Source organism: Empidonax traillii, unplaced genomic scaffold, assembly GCF_003031625.1.
Source record: "Empidonax traillii isolate 1590-97213 ecotype Southwest subspecies unplaced genomic scaffold, ASM303162v1 scaffold173:size850371, whole genome shotgun sequence".
In the NCBI taxonomy this organism is placed as follows: domain Eukaryota; kingdom Metazoa; phylum Chordata; class Aves; order Passeriformes; family Tyrannidae; genus Empidonax; species Empidonax traillii.
In genome coordinates this window covers 575,169-588,980 of record NW_020955366.1, presented here as the reverse complement: position 1 = coordinate 588,980, position 13,812 = coordinate 575,169, and the positions used below count along the sequence as shown (strand labels likewise).

At 45.2% G+C, this 13,812-nt stretch overlaps 2 protein-coding genes across 7 annotated transcripts in view; one reads left to right on the top strand and one right to left on the bottom strand.

Annotated features, from left to right (window-relative positions):
- The window catches only part of CLEC16A (C-type lectin domain containing 16A), a 54,753-nt gene extending 50,955 nt beyond the window's left edge, over window positions 1–3,798 (bottom strand). For all 6 annotated transcript variants that reach the window (XM_027885835.1, XM_027885837.1, XM_027885836.1 and 3 more), the window contains exon 1: window positions 3,674–3,798. In XM_027885835.1, coding sequence (XP_027741636.1) covers window positions 3,674–3,753 — 80 coding nt within the window. In that variant the 5' untranslated portion in view covers window positions 3,754–3,798. The remainder of the gene's footprint in view (window positions 1–3,673) is intronic.
- A 1,458-nt stretch (window positions 3,799–5,256) lies between these two features.
- On the top strand, window positions 5,257–13,646 carry DEXI (Dexi homolog). Its single transcript, XM_027885861.1, has 3 exons — window positions 5,257–5,937; window positions 6,028–6,172; window positions 12,994–13,646. The coding sequence occupies exon 1, from the start codon at window positions 5,655–5,657 to the stop codon at window positions 5,934–5,936; it is 282 nt and encodes a 93-aa protein (XP_027741662.1). The 5' UTR covers window positions 5,257–5,654; the 3' UTR covers window position 5,937; window positions 6,028–6,172; window positions 12,994–13,646.
- Window positions 13,647–13,812: the final 166 nt, after the last annotated feature.

Below are 13,812 nucleotides of genomic sequence, written 5' to 3'. Positions count from 1 at the left end.
AGGGCTCACAGCGAACACGTGAGAGCTTAAGCCTGCACATGTATGAGAATTCCCAGGGTTTCTAAGAGAGCACATGGCACAGGAGTCCCACAAAACCTTCCCATCGTGGCACTGTGTGTATTATCAGGACAGTGAATCAAAAGACTGTGTACAAACTCAGTCCCTGCTCTGAGCTTGCAGCAGTTAACGGAGCAGAGATGGCAATTAGATCAGTTCATTCCACAGCAATCTGGACAGTATTTCTCCTGATATTGTTAAAGAGACTAATTGTATACCACGTTACTTCACATATTTTAGACTATTTGAAGTCATGTATAAATGATTGCATCTGTGAACAAATAGTTCTCATTAATCAATCTCATTATACAAGCTTGGAAATAAAGTTTACTCCAACAGCAGAACTCTGGGAACAGAATGCAGTGGGAAGAATTACATGCTATTACCTCACCCGAGAGCCTATGGAATACAGACCATTACAGATGCAAAAAGGAAGAAACCTTTAATAGTCAGGAACACATTATCTCCAAATTTGTTTACTTAATATCAGCATTACTGCAAAGTTTCTTAACTTGTTAAGGCACTGATGCACTTAGAGGAAACCTGGGCTTCACCTTCAAGCTATTCCTCTATCTATTTACTTGAAAAGGAATGAGAAAGCAGGCACAGACTTGTTTCTCTTTCCACACAAGTAACATAACATACAATGAGAACAATGTATCACACAAATCCCACATTTTTATATTTAGACAAATTCTTAAAGCCTCTCTAAATTCTGATTACAGAAGGGTCAAGTTCATGCTCCAAAACACAAAATCCCTCCGAGGAGGCCTTTGTTATCTCTCTATCTGGAGACTGGGTTCAAATAAACAAAAACCCATCACACAGGAAGTGTCAAAGTACTCAATACAACCAAAATCAGTGGGAGATGTTGCCAGCAACTGAGCAAACCAAACAAAATTCTGAACATTTTTCTGGTAAGAAAGCATGCTCAAAGGGGTAACATCATAACCCATGAATACAGACAATGTGTATTAATGACTTACCTACTTATAACTCACAAAAATACACTAAAACATGTAGGAGTTTAGTAAGTCAAGCAGTCAAATTTTAAAACCCCAGACCTAAGCATAATATGCTTGTCCCTTCACTCTGCTGTAAATATGTAATTACATATTGTTCTCACAGAGGAAACCCAATGCATAGCACAGACAGGACCTCAGGAAATGAATCAGCCGTGAAAAGAGACTCGAAGCACACACCTCCAGGGACACTGCTCTGACCAAGGCATGGGAAATGTTCAGCACCCAACTCTAATGGCATAAAGCCTGTTGTGCAATCGCTATGCAATTAAAATACCAAGGGCAGAAGCAACAATGGGGAATGTACTTAAAGGCAATAACAGGGCTGTGTAAAATATCTTAGAAAAGTAGGGTGAAAAATTGCATCTTAGAAACAAAGATGCACAAAAATACCAAGTTCTCTGAAAAATAATGGTCGGAAGCACCCAGGTAGTGCATAGTACATCCCTCTCTAGATCAGATTTCAGAAACTGGATTAAACTGTCACTGTTTTCACTAGACCCACAGACTGTATAAAACACTTAATACAACCAGCTTCACAATTTTCCTTTAACCAATCCATTCCAAGGCATGTTTGCAGAGAGAGTGAATGGTAAAATTTCAAAAGCAAGCTTCAAAACAAACTGCATTAAAGCTGATGGGAAAGATCCAACATTTACTGACAAAAAGCAGAGACTCTCTCGGTATCACTAAACAGGTGCATTGTTTACAGTTTAGACTAAACTCTACTTCATGCCAGTTTCAAAATAAAAACATTCCCATAAGGCTGGCCCGGGCAGATTTCACTCCTGTAAGCATAAGATACCTTTTACAGGCTGAGCTTATCTGTGACAGCAAGGCTGGTGTGTTCTACTCAACTCCTTCACATGGAACACAACATGGAGTTTGGATGAGTTGAAAAGATGAGAATGCAGACAGCTTATCAAGGGATCTTATCTAGACCAGCTTGCTTTCATGACTCAAAATGAAGACTCTCTGCCCTTTTTCCTTCTGTTACTTCACCCACTTCCACTGCTATCTCAGAAAAGCCCTAAATTTCACCTTACCACTACCCTTGCTGTTGAAATTCATGCAGCCTGGCTAAATAAACACTTAAAATATACATAGTCTAAACAGATCAAAGGTCTTGTCTGCCCTTTCCATATTGCTCATAACTAAAGAAGTCACATGCAAAAAAGCAAATAGACCAAAGCCAGTCTTTTAACAGAGAACTGTATATTTCAATTCTCAGATAAGAAGTCAAGCACAAGCCACAACACCTCTAGCCCAATTTTTGCTGCAAATCAACCAGTGTGTCATTTTCGTATTCTCTGTGGCTCTGAGAGAACATATGGACACATTTTTCTTCTCAAGTCTCCTTCTCACCAGCCTATTTTTTTTTCTAAACTTAAAGTTCAGTTTCTACAAAATTCATCCTGTATCAGCATTCTTGTTCTATCTTCAAGTGTAATATCAAAGCCAGACAGTTCTACAGCTCCACTAGCACTGAGTACCTAATGACTACCCCTTGTATGTTAAATAGAACGCTCCTATGTTTACATCTGAGCATGAATTTTCCCCTTTTTCCTGCAATGCCACATCATGTTGACTTACTAGTCTGACATACCATGCTTTCAAAATTACTTCTGCAATGCTACTGCCTCATCAGTTTTCTATTCATGCACTTATTTTTCCTGCCTTTGGTAAAAAGTAATGCATTTCAGTTAGTCTTGCTCATTTTGAACATTTTTCCAGTTCAGGGATGAGGACCAGAATCCATAAACCATCTCAATAAGGAAACTGCAAGATCCCAATCTTGCACAGTGCATCCTACTCATTACTGTCAGACCTCATTCACGACCTCCTTGTAATCTCACTAATCATTGAAAACTATCACTCTTTTTTTTTCAATGAGTTACATATTCCCAGTGATTTCATTTAGAAAATGCTTCATCTCTTAATGACCTCCTTTTCTTTTTCAGTACAGAGTAGTTATCACAGAGGATCTAATTTTTCTTGCAACAGCACAACACTTAAAATGGAGCAGAGAAATTAAAATTTTTTTATCCCTTGCCATCCTGCCAACTCTCCAGGGGCAGAGCTAGGAAAAAAAACCCCAAAACTATTCCATCTTCTGGAGAGAGCAGTAACACAGGAGGACATATATCGGGCTCCGGAGAGCACCGGTGCAGTTCTCAAGCAGCTGCCGAGCCCCGCAATCCATCCCGCACACCGCCGGTCTGTCCTGCTCACACTGGGAAAGGCTCCTCGCTCCCACCTCGCCACCGTCAGCGAACAAAGTTCTCCCCCAAGAGGAATGTGACGTTTCCCATAGTTAGCACCCCTCGCACCCCACTCAGCCCACGAGCCCGCGGCAATTATTAAAAACCAAACAACGAGCGTGACGCGACATCGCACCACGGGCTGCGCCCGCCCCGAGGACGCTCCGGGTCGGACAGGCCGATCTCCGCGGGGCAGACACCGGCCCACAGCGGCTGCTCCGCCACCGGGGCCGCTCCGTGCGCCTTCCCCCGGGGAGACGGCGGCGAAAGCCGCCCGAGCAGCCCCGCCACGGCCCGGGAGCGCCACCCGCACCCCCGGCCCCGCGCTCTCACTTGAGGTGGTCCAAGGAGTGGATGCTGCGGGCGGCCTTGCCGTGCCCGCCGCCCACCCAGCTGCGGGAGCGGCCGAACATGCTGGCGGTGAGCGCGGCCCCGGCGGCCCTACGGGCTCATGGCCCGGAGCGAGCGGAGCGGGCGGAGCGGGCGGCCACCGGCGGCGGCACCGGCACGCAGGGCGCACGCGCGGCCGGGGCACGCCGGGAACGCCGGCCCGGCCCGGCCCCGCCCCCGGACTGCGAGTCCCGGCGGGCACCGCGCGGGGGGGGGGCCCTGCCCCTCACGGGGAGCGCTGAGGGCTCTGCACGGCTCGGGCGGGCTGGGATGCTGAGGGTGGGCCCTGGGATGGGGCAGGCTAGAAGGGACCGTACCGGGTTATCTGGTCCCAGCAGGGTCATCCCAGAGCACACGGCGCGGGACTGTGTCCAGGCAGTTCTGGAATATCCGCACTGAGGAGACTCCACACTCTCTCTGGACAATCTGTTCCAGTTCTCGGTCACTGCACAGGGAAGAAGTTCTTCCTCGTGTTCAGGTGGAACTTCCTGAGCATCAGTTCTTGCCCGTTGCCCCTTGTCCCATTGCTGGGCACCCCGAGCTGAGCCTGGTCCTTCCCCTGACACGTCCACTCAGATACGGATAGACATTGACGAGGTCCCCTCTCAATCGTCTCTTCTCGAGGCTGAACAGCTTCAACTCCCTCAGCTTGGCCTCGTCAGAGAGATGCTCCAGTGCCCCCATCATCTTTGTCACCCTCTGCCAGACGCACTCCAGGAGCTCCGTGTCTCTGTCCTGAGGAGCCCAGAACTGGACACAGCACTCCAGATGTGTCCTCGCCAGGGCTGAGTAGAAGGCAGGATCACCTCCCTCGACCTGCTGGCAATGTTTTCCTTAATGCAAATTTGGTCACCGACATTCCTTGTTCAAATTCCATAACCCCAAGGAAGCAAATCTGTGGGGTTGGGTCCTGTGCTGTGAGACACAGTAGAGGAAATTCAGCTGCTGACTTTCCCCTTGCTTAGGTTCTTCCAATGAGGATTGTACATTTACTTTTGAATCCCCTTAAAAATTAAAGAAGAATGAGGAGAACAGGACTATTAGTGAATGTCGTGACCTAGTTTGGCCTTTTTTTTTTTTTTCTTTTCCTTTAACCAGAGAAATAAATTAAATCTAAGTAAAAGCTGAAGAGTTTGTCAGCCAATGTTAAAACTGCCCCGAGTACAACATCGTGCCTTCGGTTATATTTTGATAAAGGCACGGCCTTGGTCAGCACATAAATACCTGCACCGCAGCCGAGAGGGGCCCGCGCCCGCAGCGCTGCGCCAGGAGGGGACAGGGAACAACTTCCAGGGCCAGAGGAACAGCGCAAACCTGCGGGGCGCTGCAGGGCTGGGCAAGGCGAGGGTCGGGCACCGCCAGCCGCCTCCTGCCCCCTCCAGCCCTCGGGCAGCCGCAGCGGGACCCAGCTGCCGGTACCGTCCCCATCCCGGCGGTGCCCGGCGGCGGGCGGGGAGCGGGGCGGGCAGCGCGGTGCAGGCGCGCAGGCCGGGCCCGCAGCCGGCGGCAGGTGCTCCCAGCGCGCCTGCGGGCTCCTGCCGCGAAGTTTGCGGGCGGGAGGAGGAGGAGGAGGAAGAAGAGGAGGAGGAGGGAGCCGCGGCGGGACTGCAGCAGCCGCGCTGGAGATGCCGCTGAGGAGCCTCCTGCCAGCGGCGGGGCTGCGGCAGCGCCGCTGAACCCGCGCTGGCCGCCGGGGCGCCTCGTCCTCCGGGGACGGAAGGGACCGAGCCGGCCGCTCCGCGCCCCTGAGGAGGTTCGCCTCTTCCCAGGGTCCCGATCCGGCTCCTCGGGGGTTCTGCCCTGCGTTGCCGCCGGGGCTGCAGTCGTGCAGCCCTGCCCCGCTCCCGGCCCCGCCGCTGCCGCCCGCCCCCCCGCGCCGGCCGTGCGGGTCGGTGCCCGCTGCCCCCGCAGCCCCCACGGCTGCATGCCCGCCGCGGTCTCGGCACGTCTGGATTCGGTGGAGTCCTGGGCCTTCCATGCGCTGCTGGTGCTGCCCTATATGTTTTACGTGGGCTTGTTCTTTGTCAACGTGCTGATCCTGTACTATGCCTTCCTGATGGAGTACATCGTCCTCAATGTAGGCATCGTCTTCCTGCCCGAGGATATGGACCAGGCTCTGGTGGATCTGGGAATGCTCTCCGACCCTGGCTCCGTGCTCTACGAGACGGACAGCGAGCTGGATGTCTTTGACGGATACTTGGAGTGACGCCTCGGGGCGTTCCGAAGCGACCGAGCGGTGCCGCCGCCTGGCCCGGGGCCGGGCGTCCCGGCATGGCCGTAGCTCGGCGGCCGCCGCGGCCCCGGGATGCCCTCGCCGCGTCCCGGCTCCTCCTGCGCAGCATCTTCCCTCCCGAATGACACCCTTCCCGCCCGGTGCAGGGGCCAGAGGGGCAGCCGGGACCCGCTCCTGCCGGGCAGGCCCGCGGAGACCTCGTCAGGGAAGTAAGTAATTTCCCCGGGCTCGTCCTGGGCAGGCCCGCGGGGCGCTCCGGGCGGGCACAGCGGGCACGGCGCCGGGACACGCTCCAGCGCAGCTCCCGGCACTGCGGGCACGGGGCCGCGGGGCTCCCCCCCTCCGGCAGCTCCCGGGGGCCGGCGGGGACAGCGTCCCTTCCTCACCCCGAGGGCTCATCCTCCGAGCCACTGCAGCTGTGCTGCCTGTACAGATGGGCAGCAACTTTGCTCATCCCGTCCTGCAAGCAGCTCTGCATCTAACTGAACAACCTGGCTAATATTTAGTACAAATCAGAGACCATCCTCGAGACAGAAGAAATACATCTTAGTCAACTGCCCTTTAAAACCACTCTCGTGGATCATGACAAACTACCCAGCTCACCGTTCTTCCCATTTTAATTGTAGCACGAGGATTTGCTTGATCAATTTGTTGTAGTTCTGAGTGATTCTGAAACTCTGAAAATGTAAGGATTTAGCATTTTAAAACACTGAGATGCATTTGGGAAGAAATCACTGTTTCTGGCTAGGACTTTCTGTGCCAAATGTATGTTAATGGAAACATTCACAGTTTAAATTAAAATGTGTTAGCAAATCTGCCAGTGGATTTTTTAGCAAAATACTGTCTGTAAATTTGAAAACCAATTCAGGATACCTCTCCCCCGTTTCAAATTATGAAAATAAGAAATTTAGTTATAAGATTACAAGCATAACCTCAGAAAACACACTGTACAAATACCAGTTAACATCAAGCTATTTTAAAGTCATCTAATTTAAAACAAACAAACAAACAAACCTACAAACCTTTCATGTAGTTCTATCTTTCATATAGGTTAAAATTCTCTCCTAAATATTTCTATTCAGATTCCATATAAAGCAATAGTAGCTGATTTTGGTCAGTAGTTTAGAAGGAAAAATTGGTGTTGGAGTAACATTGGTTGCACAAACACAGCTGAACAACACTTGGTCAAAGGCACGTGGGAGCATAACGAGGGAGTGAACAGATTTTGTTGCTACTGGAGAAATCCCACTGCATATAGTCACTGAAAATGAAACATGCCAGCATTTTGGTGGTTCATCCCAAGCAACTGGATTAGAATCACTTCTGCTAGAGTGGAAGGTTTGGAGCAGAACAGACCTCCCCACAAAACACCGTTGGCTACTTTTGTAGCTGTCTCCTCCTTTTTCAGCTGGGCAAATAACAGACATGCTCCATATTACAGGAAAGAAATTCCTAAAAGCTTATGAAAATCTAAGCAAAATGTTTGGTGCAAAAATCCTTATCCATTTTCTCCCCCAAAATACCTTTCCCCAAACTCCAAATCTTACTGCTCCAATGTCACTGAACATTTCCCTTCATATTAAAAAGATAAGCAGATCTGGAAACTTCTTGATATTTGGACTATAAAAACCTGTCATCTCCATATGCAGAAATCAAAATGCAGAGGTCTTCATAAAGCTCAGAAGTAAGTCTCAGTCTGTGTCCACTGTGAGCTAATGGAGCTCTGACTGCACAGGTATCATCTCCAGCCTTGATCCTTTAATTTGGAAGCTGTCCTGTTGGTGGTTTCCACTGAGAATCAAATCACAAATCCCTAAAGTTAGATCCATTCTCAGGCAGCACAAAACATACTGTGTTTCATATATTTAATTATATTTAAAGACGCAACAGCCAGGCCACAAATTGCATAATTATTTGGCTACCAGGCAAACACTCAGCATGTCACCATGAGAAGGAATTTGTGTTAATACCCTGGTTACAGGTTTCTTCACTGTTCTGTGCTATTCCTCCTCACCAGTCCCTTAGCAAGCCAGCAGAGAAGGGCCCTAATTTGGGGCTGTTTTTTCCGCTTTGGGAGCTGCAGTAAGGCACTGAAAGGGGAAGATTTAAATTCCTTTGGTGCCTGGCCTGCAGTGACCCGAGGTCGGTCTGAGTGTTAATCCTTGCTCTCCACAGCCTGGGAAGGCTCCCCACCCACCCTGTGGCCTCGCACCCAGAAGTGCTGAGGATTCAGGAGGAATTTGTCTGAGTTTTGCCAGCAGTGATGAAAAATACATAGAAATCCTCTCTGCATTAAATAGGAGTGTTCTTCATGTGACTCACCAGTGGTTTTCTGAGAGCTACCAAAGAGCTATGATTAGCCTCAGCTGAAACCTTGCAGCATCCTCCGTGCCTTTAGAAAGCGTGGAGGTGAGTGGCATGTGTGGCAGGAAAACAAAGGGAGGAAATCCCAAGAGGTGATTCTGCAATATGCAGAAAGGCTAATTTAGATGTAAAATTAAAAGAACGTGTGGATCAGAAAAGCTCTGTTCTCTCTTTCAGCAAAACCCTCACTTGAATAAACTCAGTAGGAGCAAAATCTTGTCCAAGTTTCTGAGCATAATTGGTGGCAGAGATTGAAGGAAGACAGCTAACTAAGCAGCTGAAAGAAGTTCCCTGCCCTATTCAAAAGAATGGAGAAATTAATCTGTGTAAACTGAACAGGATTGATCTTGTTTGTGTCATCTATTGTTTTAGAGTGAGTGTGACAGGTTCTTTATTAATATTCCAAGTCTCCTAGAATAAAGTCACATTTCTGTTCTCATACTTTCATAAAATCAGATGTGACTCATCACAAAGTACTCTAATCAGAAAGAAAATGAGCAGAAGTAATCAATTATCAAAACTGAATAGGAAATACTGAATTTATATAATCTTACAGTATTACAATATTATATATAATTGTATATATATTGTGTATATGTATATATATGTTATTACATTACAGTATTATATATCATTACCTGTATTTTTTTATAACATGAAATATGATGAATATCTTCAGTGAGCAGAATCCAGCACTCAAAGATTTATGACTCAGCACTTCGGCTGAACGTCAACATCTAAATTCTGAATCAAAGAAATAGCTTTACTCACCAGGTCATCAACACAGTGCCAGTTAGAACTGCAGGCTCAGTGTCTGTGGGACCACAGCCCAATGAAGAGGGAAATAACCACGCTGGACTTCTTGCCGTGTCTGCCACTGGTGTCTTCTGTGAGCTTAACTCACCTGTGCCTCTGTTCCTCTCTCTGAAACAGAGATGCCCTGTAAAGGACAGATCAGAAGAATGTTATCACTGGCAGTGTCAGGATAAATGCATCAAAATCCACTTGCTGACTTCTTCCTTTTCAGACTTTAAATATTAAAAGTAATGAGAACAGCAATCTGCTACTTATTTTACCTTACCATTTTTCACTATGTTTTTTCCCCCTCTTTGTAGAACTTTCCAAGGTGGCTTGTTAACTCCATGATACAGATCAGTTGGCTGTTTTATAGTTATAGTAACAAGAGGCTTAAGAGCAATTAAAAAAATGTGGTTTGAATTCTTAGATGTTTTAAAAATTAATAGAAGTTCAAGGTTCAAACTTACCTGATAACTCTGCTTTAAACAGAATTTTGTACTTAATAAGAATTTCATCCTAGATGGAAGGAAGAAAATCATGGTTCTGTTGAACTGTCCATACAGACTCATTAACCACAGCCATGGGCAGTCCTAAGTGATTTTCTGCCAAATGCATTTATTTATATAATGCAAAGAGACTAGATTTTTCAAAAAGTTTTCCAAAAGCTGCTGTTATTAATGTGAATTAAAATAAGGCACAGAAAATAGGGAGACATTAAGTTTTGGATAGAAATAGTTCAGGCCTGAGTACATCATGTGTTAAAAGCCTCAGCCACAAGTAATTTTAAAGAATAATTAAAAAAAAAAATCTCCAGTTCTTTCCTATAAAAAATGAAGCTTACTGTAATCAACTTGCTTCAATAGGTGGCAATAGCCAATTACCAGTTCTAAGCTGTCAAAGGAATTAAGAAATGAATCCAGTTTAATTCTTCATGTTTGTTTCCTCTGGAGAAGGGACAAAGTGCCTCTGTAGTTCAGCTAATAACTAACAGTCCTAAAACAGAAGAAAAGAATAATTTGTTTAGAGACATTTAGTGTGTGTGTTTGGCCAGTCCAACTCTACGTACTTGTCCCCTCATAATGATTCTAGTTTATAAGGAGTGCAGCTGTCAAAAGGGATTAAATAGTATGCACAAGTTGCTAAATCTTTCCATTTCTTCAGGGAAACTGTCACACTGTCTTTCTTTTCCTGGATGAGTTTTAGTGCTTTGGCCATACTCTTGGAAAAAAATAGCTGAATAATTTGAGTGATGCTCTCTGAAGACACAAATATATTTCTAATATATGTGATAAAAAGGGCAAAGACTAATAGCAGCCATATATGGAAAATAATGGTATAATGGAAAATGATGACGTGCACTGAATGATATGATTGCTGGGTAATACTCCAGTTCAGTTATATACTCTTTGAAGTTCAAATATACTCTTTGAAGGGCCAGGAAAAATAGACCAAAGGCTTGCTCAGGCAGCAGAGCCTGAATAGGCCACGAGATCTGAAACATACTCCTGCAGAAAGTCAGGAAACAGAAAGCAGACAGTGTCAGGATGCAAAATAAAGTCACTGTGTGTCCTTTGGTCCAGGCTGAATTGTGAGGAAAAATAACCATGCAGAATTAACCAAAATATCATTAATGAGTTTCTTCTAAAGCTGGAGTTATGCTACTACAGCCATACTACTGGGAGACTGTAATTCTGAGATTTTAAAAATATTTTCTACCTTATAATTTTCCATTGGTTTTTGAAATTTTTGAAATTTTCTGTTAAAAAATAGGTTCACATGAAATTTGAAGGACAGCCTTTTAATCAGAAAATGAGAAAGGCAAGATTGAGTATCCTGGTCAATTTTATACTTCACACCCCATTTAATATCTGCCACAACAAATTACAGTCTTGGACTAGCAGCCCTACAGCAGTACTTGAAACTTCCATTAGATGGCTTTATACTTTGCTTTGGAGGCCCAATACGTTCTGCTGTGCTATTTTTAGGTTAGCCTATAATTTGATCTACAGTGCAGAATACTAACCATCTCTCCCTGAACTGTCTGCTCTAGACCAGTTTTTAGTTCCACTTGGAAGGCAACCCAATAAATGTGAAATGAGTTACCTGAAAGAGCTGCTGTTTCCCCTTTTCGTAACCTTAGCTCAAGAGACTGGGTTTTGAGCCGATGTTTACTGATAGCAGGTACTGTAGCTGACAGACACTGGACAGAAATGCCTCTCTGGACACAAGAGCTTTCTGTTTCTGACACAGCATTTGCAGGAACTGGGACACGAGAACATGTGAAATGTCGTGATGAGTCAGACCGCGATCCCCTACCCTGTGTTCCACCTCTGACAGGGGCAGGGGATGCTCTCTGGGATACCAAAATCTGCAGGCTGTTCTCCCTCTGCTTCCCAGAATCCACAGTGGTAGGATGTGGGATGTTAGAGGGCACATTGCTGCCCAGCCCTTTAGCAAATGTTTTCCAAACCCGACACCTTTTGCCTGCTCAGTGTTTTGAAATCCTTCTGGATTTGCTTCCTATCAGTACAGCTTCTGAATACCTGAAAGAGCTTGTTTTCTGCAGTCTGGAAGATTCCTCTATTCATTCTTTTCTCTGGGTCAGTAATGGTGATGAATAAAAATTAATCCCTGGTGTACTCTGCTACTGAGTTCTTTCCTACCAAAGCTTATTCTTTCCTTCCAATCTTTTAATCTGCTTTCAATCCACAGAGGAACCTTTCCCTCGGTACTGTGTTAGCCTGTTTGCTTTCAGCTTCCTTTAACACTCTTGTTAATACCAGTAGTCCTCTGTCAGTCCAAACTCATGCAGAACATGTGATCATCATAGTTCATTCTTCATTCACACCCAGGAAGGGGAAGGAGGGAAGAGCTGTCCTTCCAGAGACTTGCTCCACACAGCCCAGATGAGCTGCAGGCAGCCAGGGGACCTGCTCCTGGTCTTCTGTACCTCAGCTCATCCTCAACACAGATTCATCCCCACACAGTCATCCCCTCTCAGAGCTGCACCATTCTACACTGTAGTAATCAGTCATCTGTAAGATCACAACACCAAATGGACACAGTCACCAGTGCCCAGCACCTTCATAATCCACAGCTCTTGTATTTACCTCTGGTGGTAGATAAAAATCATCTCCTCATAGCAATTGGATACTGTGACTTAGGCAAGGCAAATTGGTTGAACTGGGATAAAGCAATATAACAGTAATTTATTCTTGCCAGTAAGACCAAAGTAAGTTACCCTAAAATGTTACTTAACTCTATAACTACTTACCAGTGGATCCAAAGTGGTTTGAACAACATGACTCTAAATTAAAAGAGAAAGTGACCAAAATTAGAGCTACTTTAAATGTAGACAATACATAGTTAACATAATGACACAAAAAATAACAACATTCTAATGAACAGTATCTCGTTAAGAAAGAGTAGCCAGGTCAAAAATCAGTTTTAATGAATAGCTCTAATGATATCAAACCTGGCATAAAACAGGTTACCCCACTGTGTGTCACAGCTGTTGTACCCTCTTAAAAACATCCCTTACTAGCTGGCATGGTGGACTGTGGTTCACAGCTTACTGTCATACCTCTCAAAGCCCTCATACTGGTATCTTCATGCCTCTGTTAAAATTCCACTAAGGGCTTGTGTGCTCTGACATTAACAGGAACTGTGACATTAATTTTTATGAAAGGTTATTCAGGCCTTTACTGCTCAAAGAATTATTAACCATAGTCACAAAAGGGTTTGATTTTTAATTTTTATTGTTTTAAAAAGTCAAGGACATGGTGCTGTATCTCACATGCACAGTGACTATTCTGTTCATTTTATCTATGGAAGGTTACTCTCTATTTATGTGTTTTCTTTTAAACAGATTCATTAAACAGCTGAAATGGATTATGACCAGGGTAATGGATCAAGTCCTGGAAAGAAACTGTACTCTGAAATGTGGAGATGGAAATAAGGACAAAAGACCAATAAGAAGAGTTGTCATCAGACCTTGACAGTTGTGACTTCTCTTCAAGGCCTTTGCCTCTTGAAGGTGCACTAAACTGCAGTGATTTATGCACCATGCTGGGCTTCCATGGGTAATTCTGGGATGGACTGTGTGAAAAATAAGATAAACTGCGTTCCATTGTAACAGAAAATCAGGATGTTACTCAGATTTGATACACTTTTGAATAAATGCCATGTCACCCAAGTGGACACGCTCTATATATAGCTTAAGAGGGTTTTACAATCACACATTGAAAACTCTACCAGCCAGTAGCTCAAAGGCAGTGCTTTCTCAGGGGATAATATGCAGGAGTGACTGCAAGGAGGTTCTGTTCAGGGAGTATCACGGCAAGAACTGTGCTAGAAAGATATTTTATTTAAATTGTGAGTTTTGAAATAGATCAGAGGGTGAATTTTATATGTCAGATGGATTAATTATCTAACAGAGAATATTTGGCAGATTGTTTAAGCTCATGTTCCTATGTACAGATGTGAAAGCAATACAATAAAGACTTACCTTTTCCATGAAAATAAAGCAGTCATATTGGAGTTGTTATTATTCTATTTGGATAGAAAATAATTTAAATATGCTTTCCAGGAAATCTTAGTTTTCCCACAGGTACCTCACATAGTTCCAGATTGCTGAGATGCCCAGCATGTAGAAATCCTTCTCATGAACAACTGATTAAGAAATCAG

Bases quoted from the DNA above. Each gene is read 5' to 3' on its own strand.
- DEXI (XM_027885861.1), top strand. From the start codon at position 5,655: ATGCCCGCCGCGGTCTCGGCACGTCTGGATTCGGTGGAGTCCTGGGCC.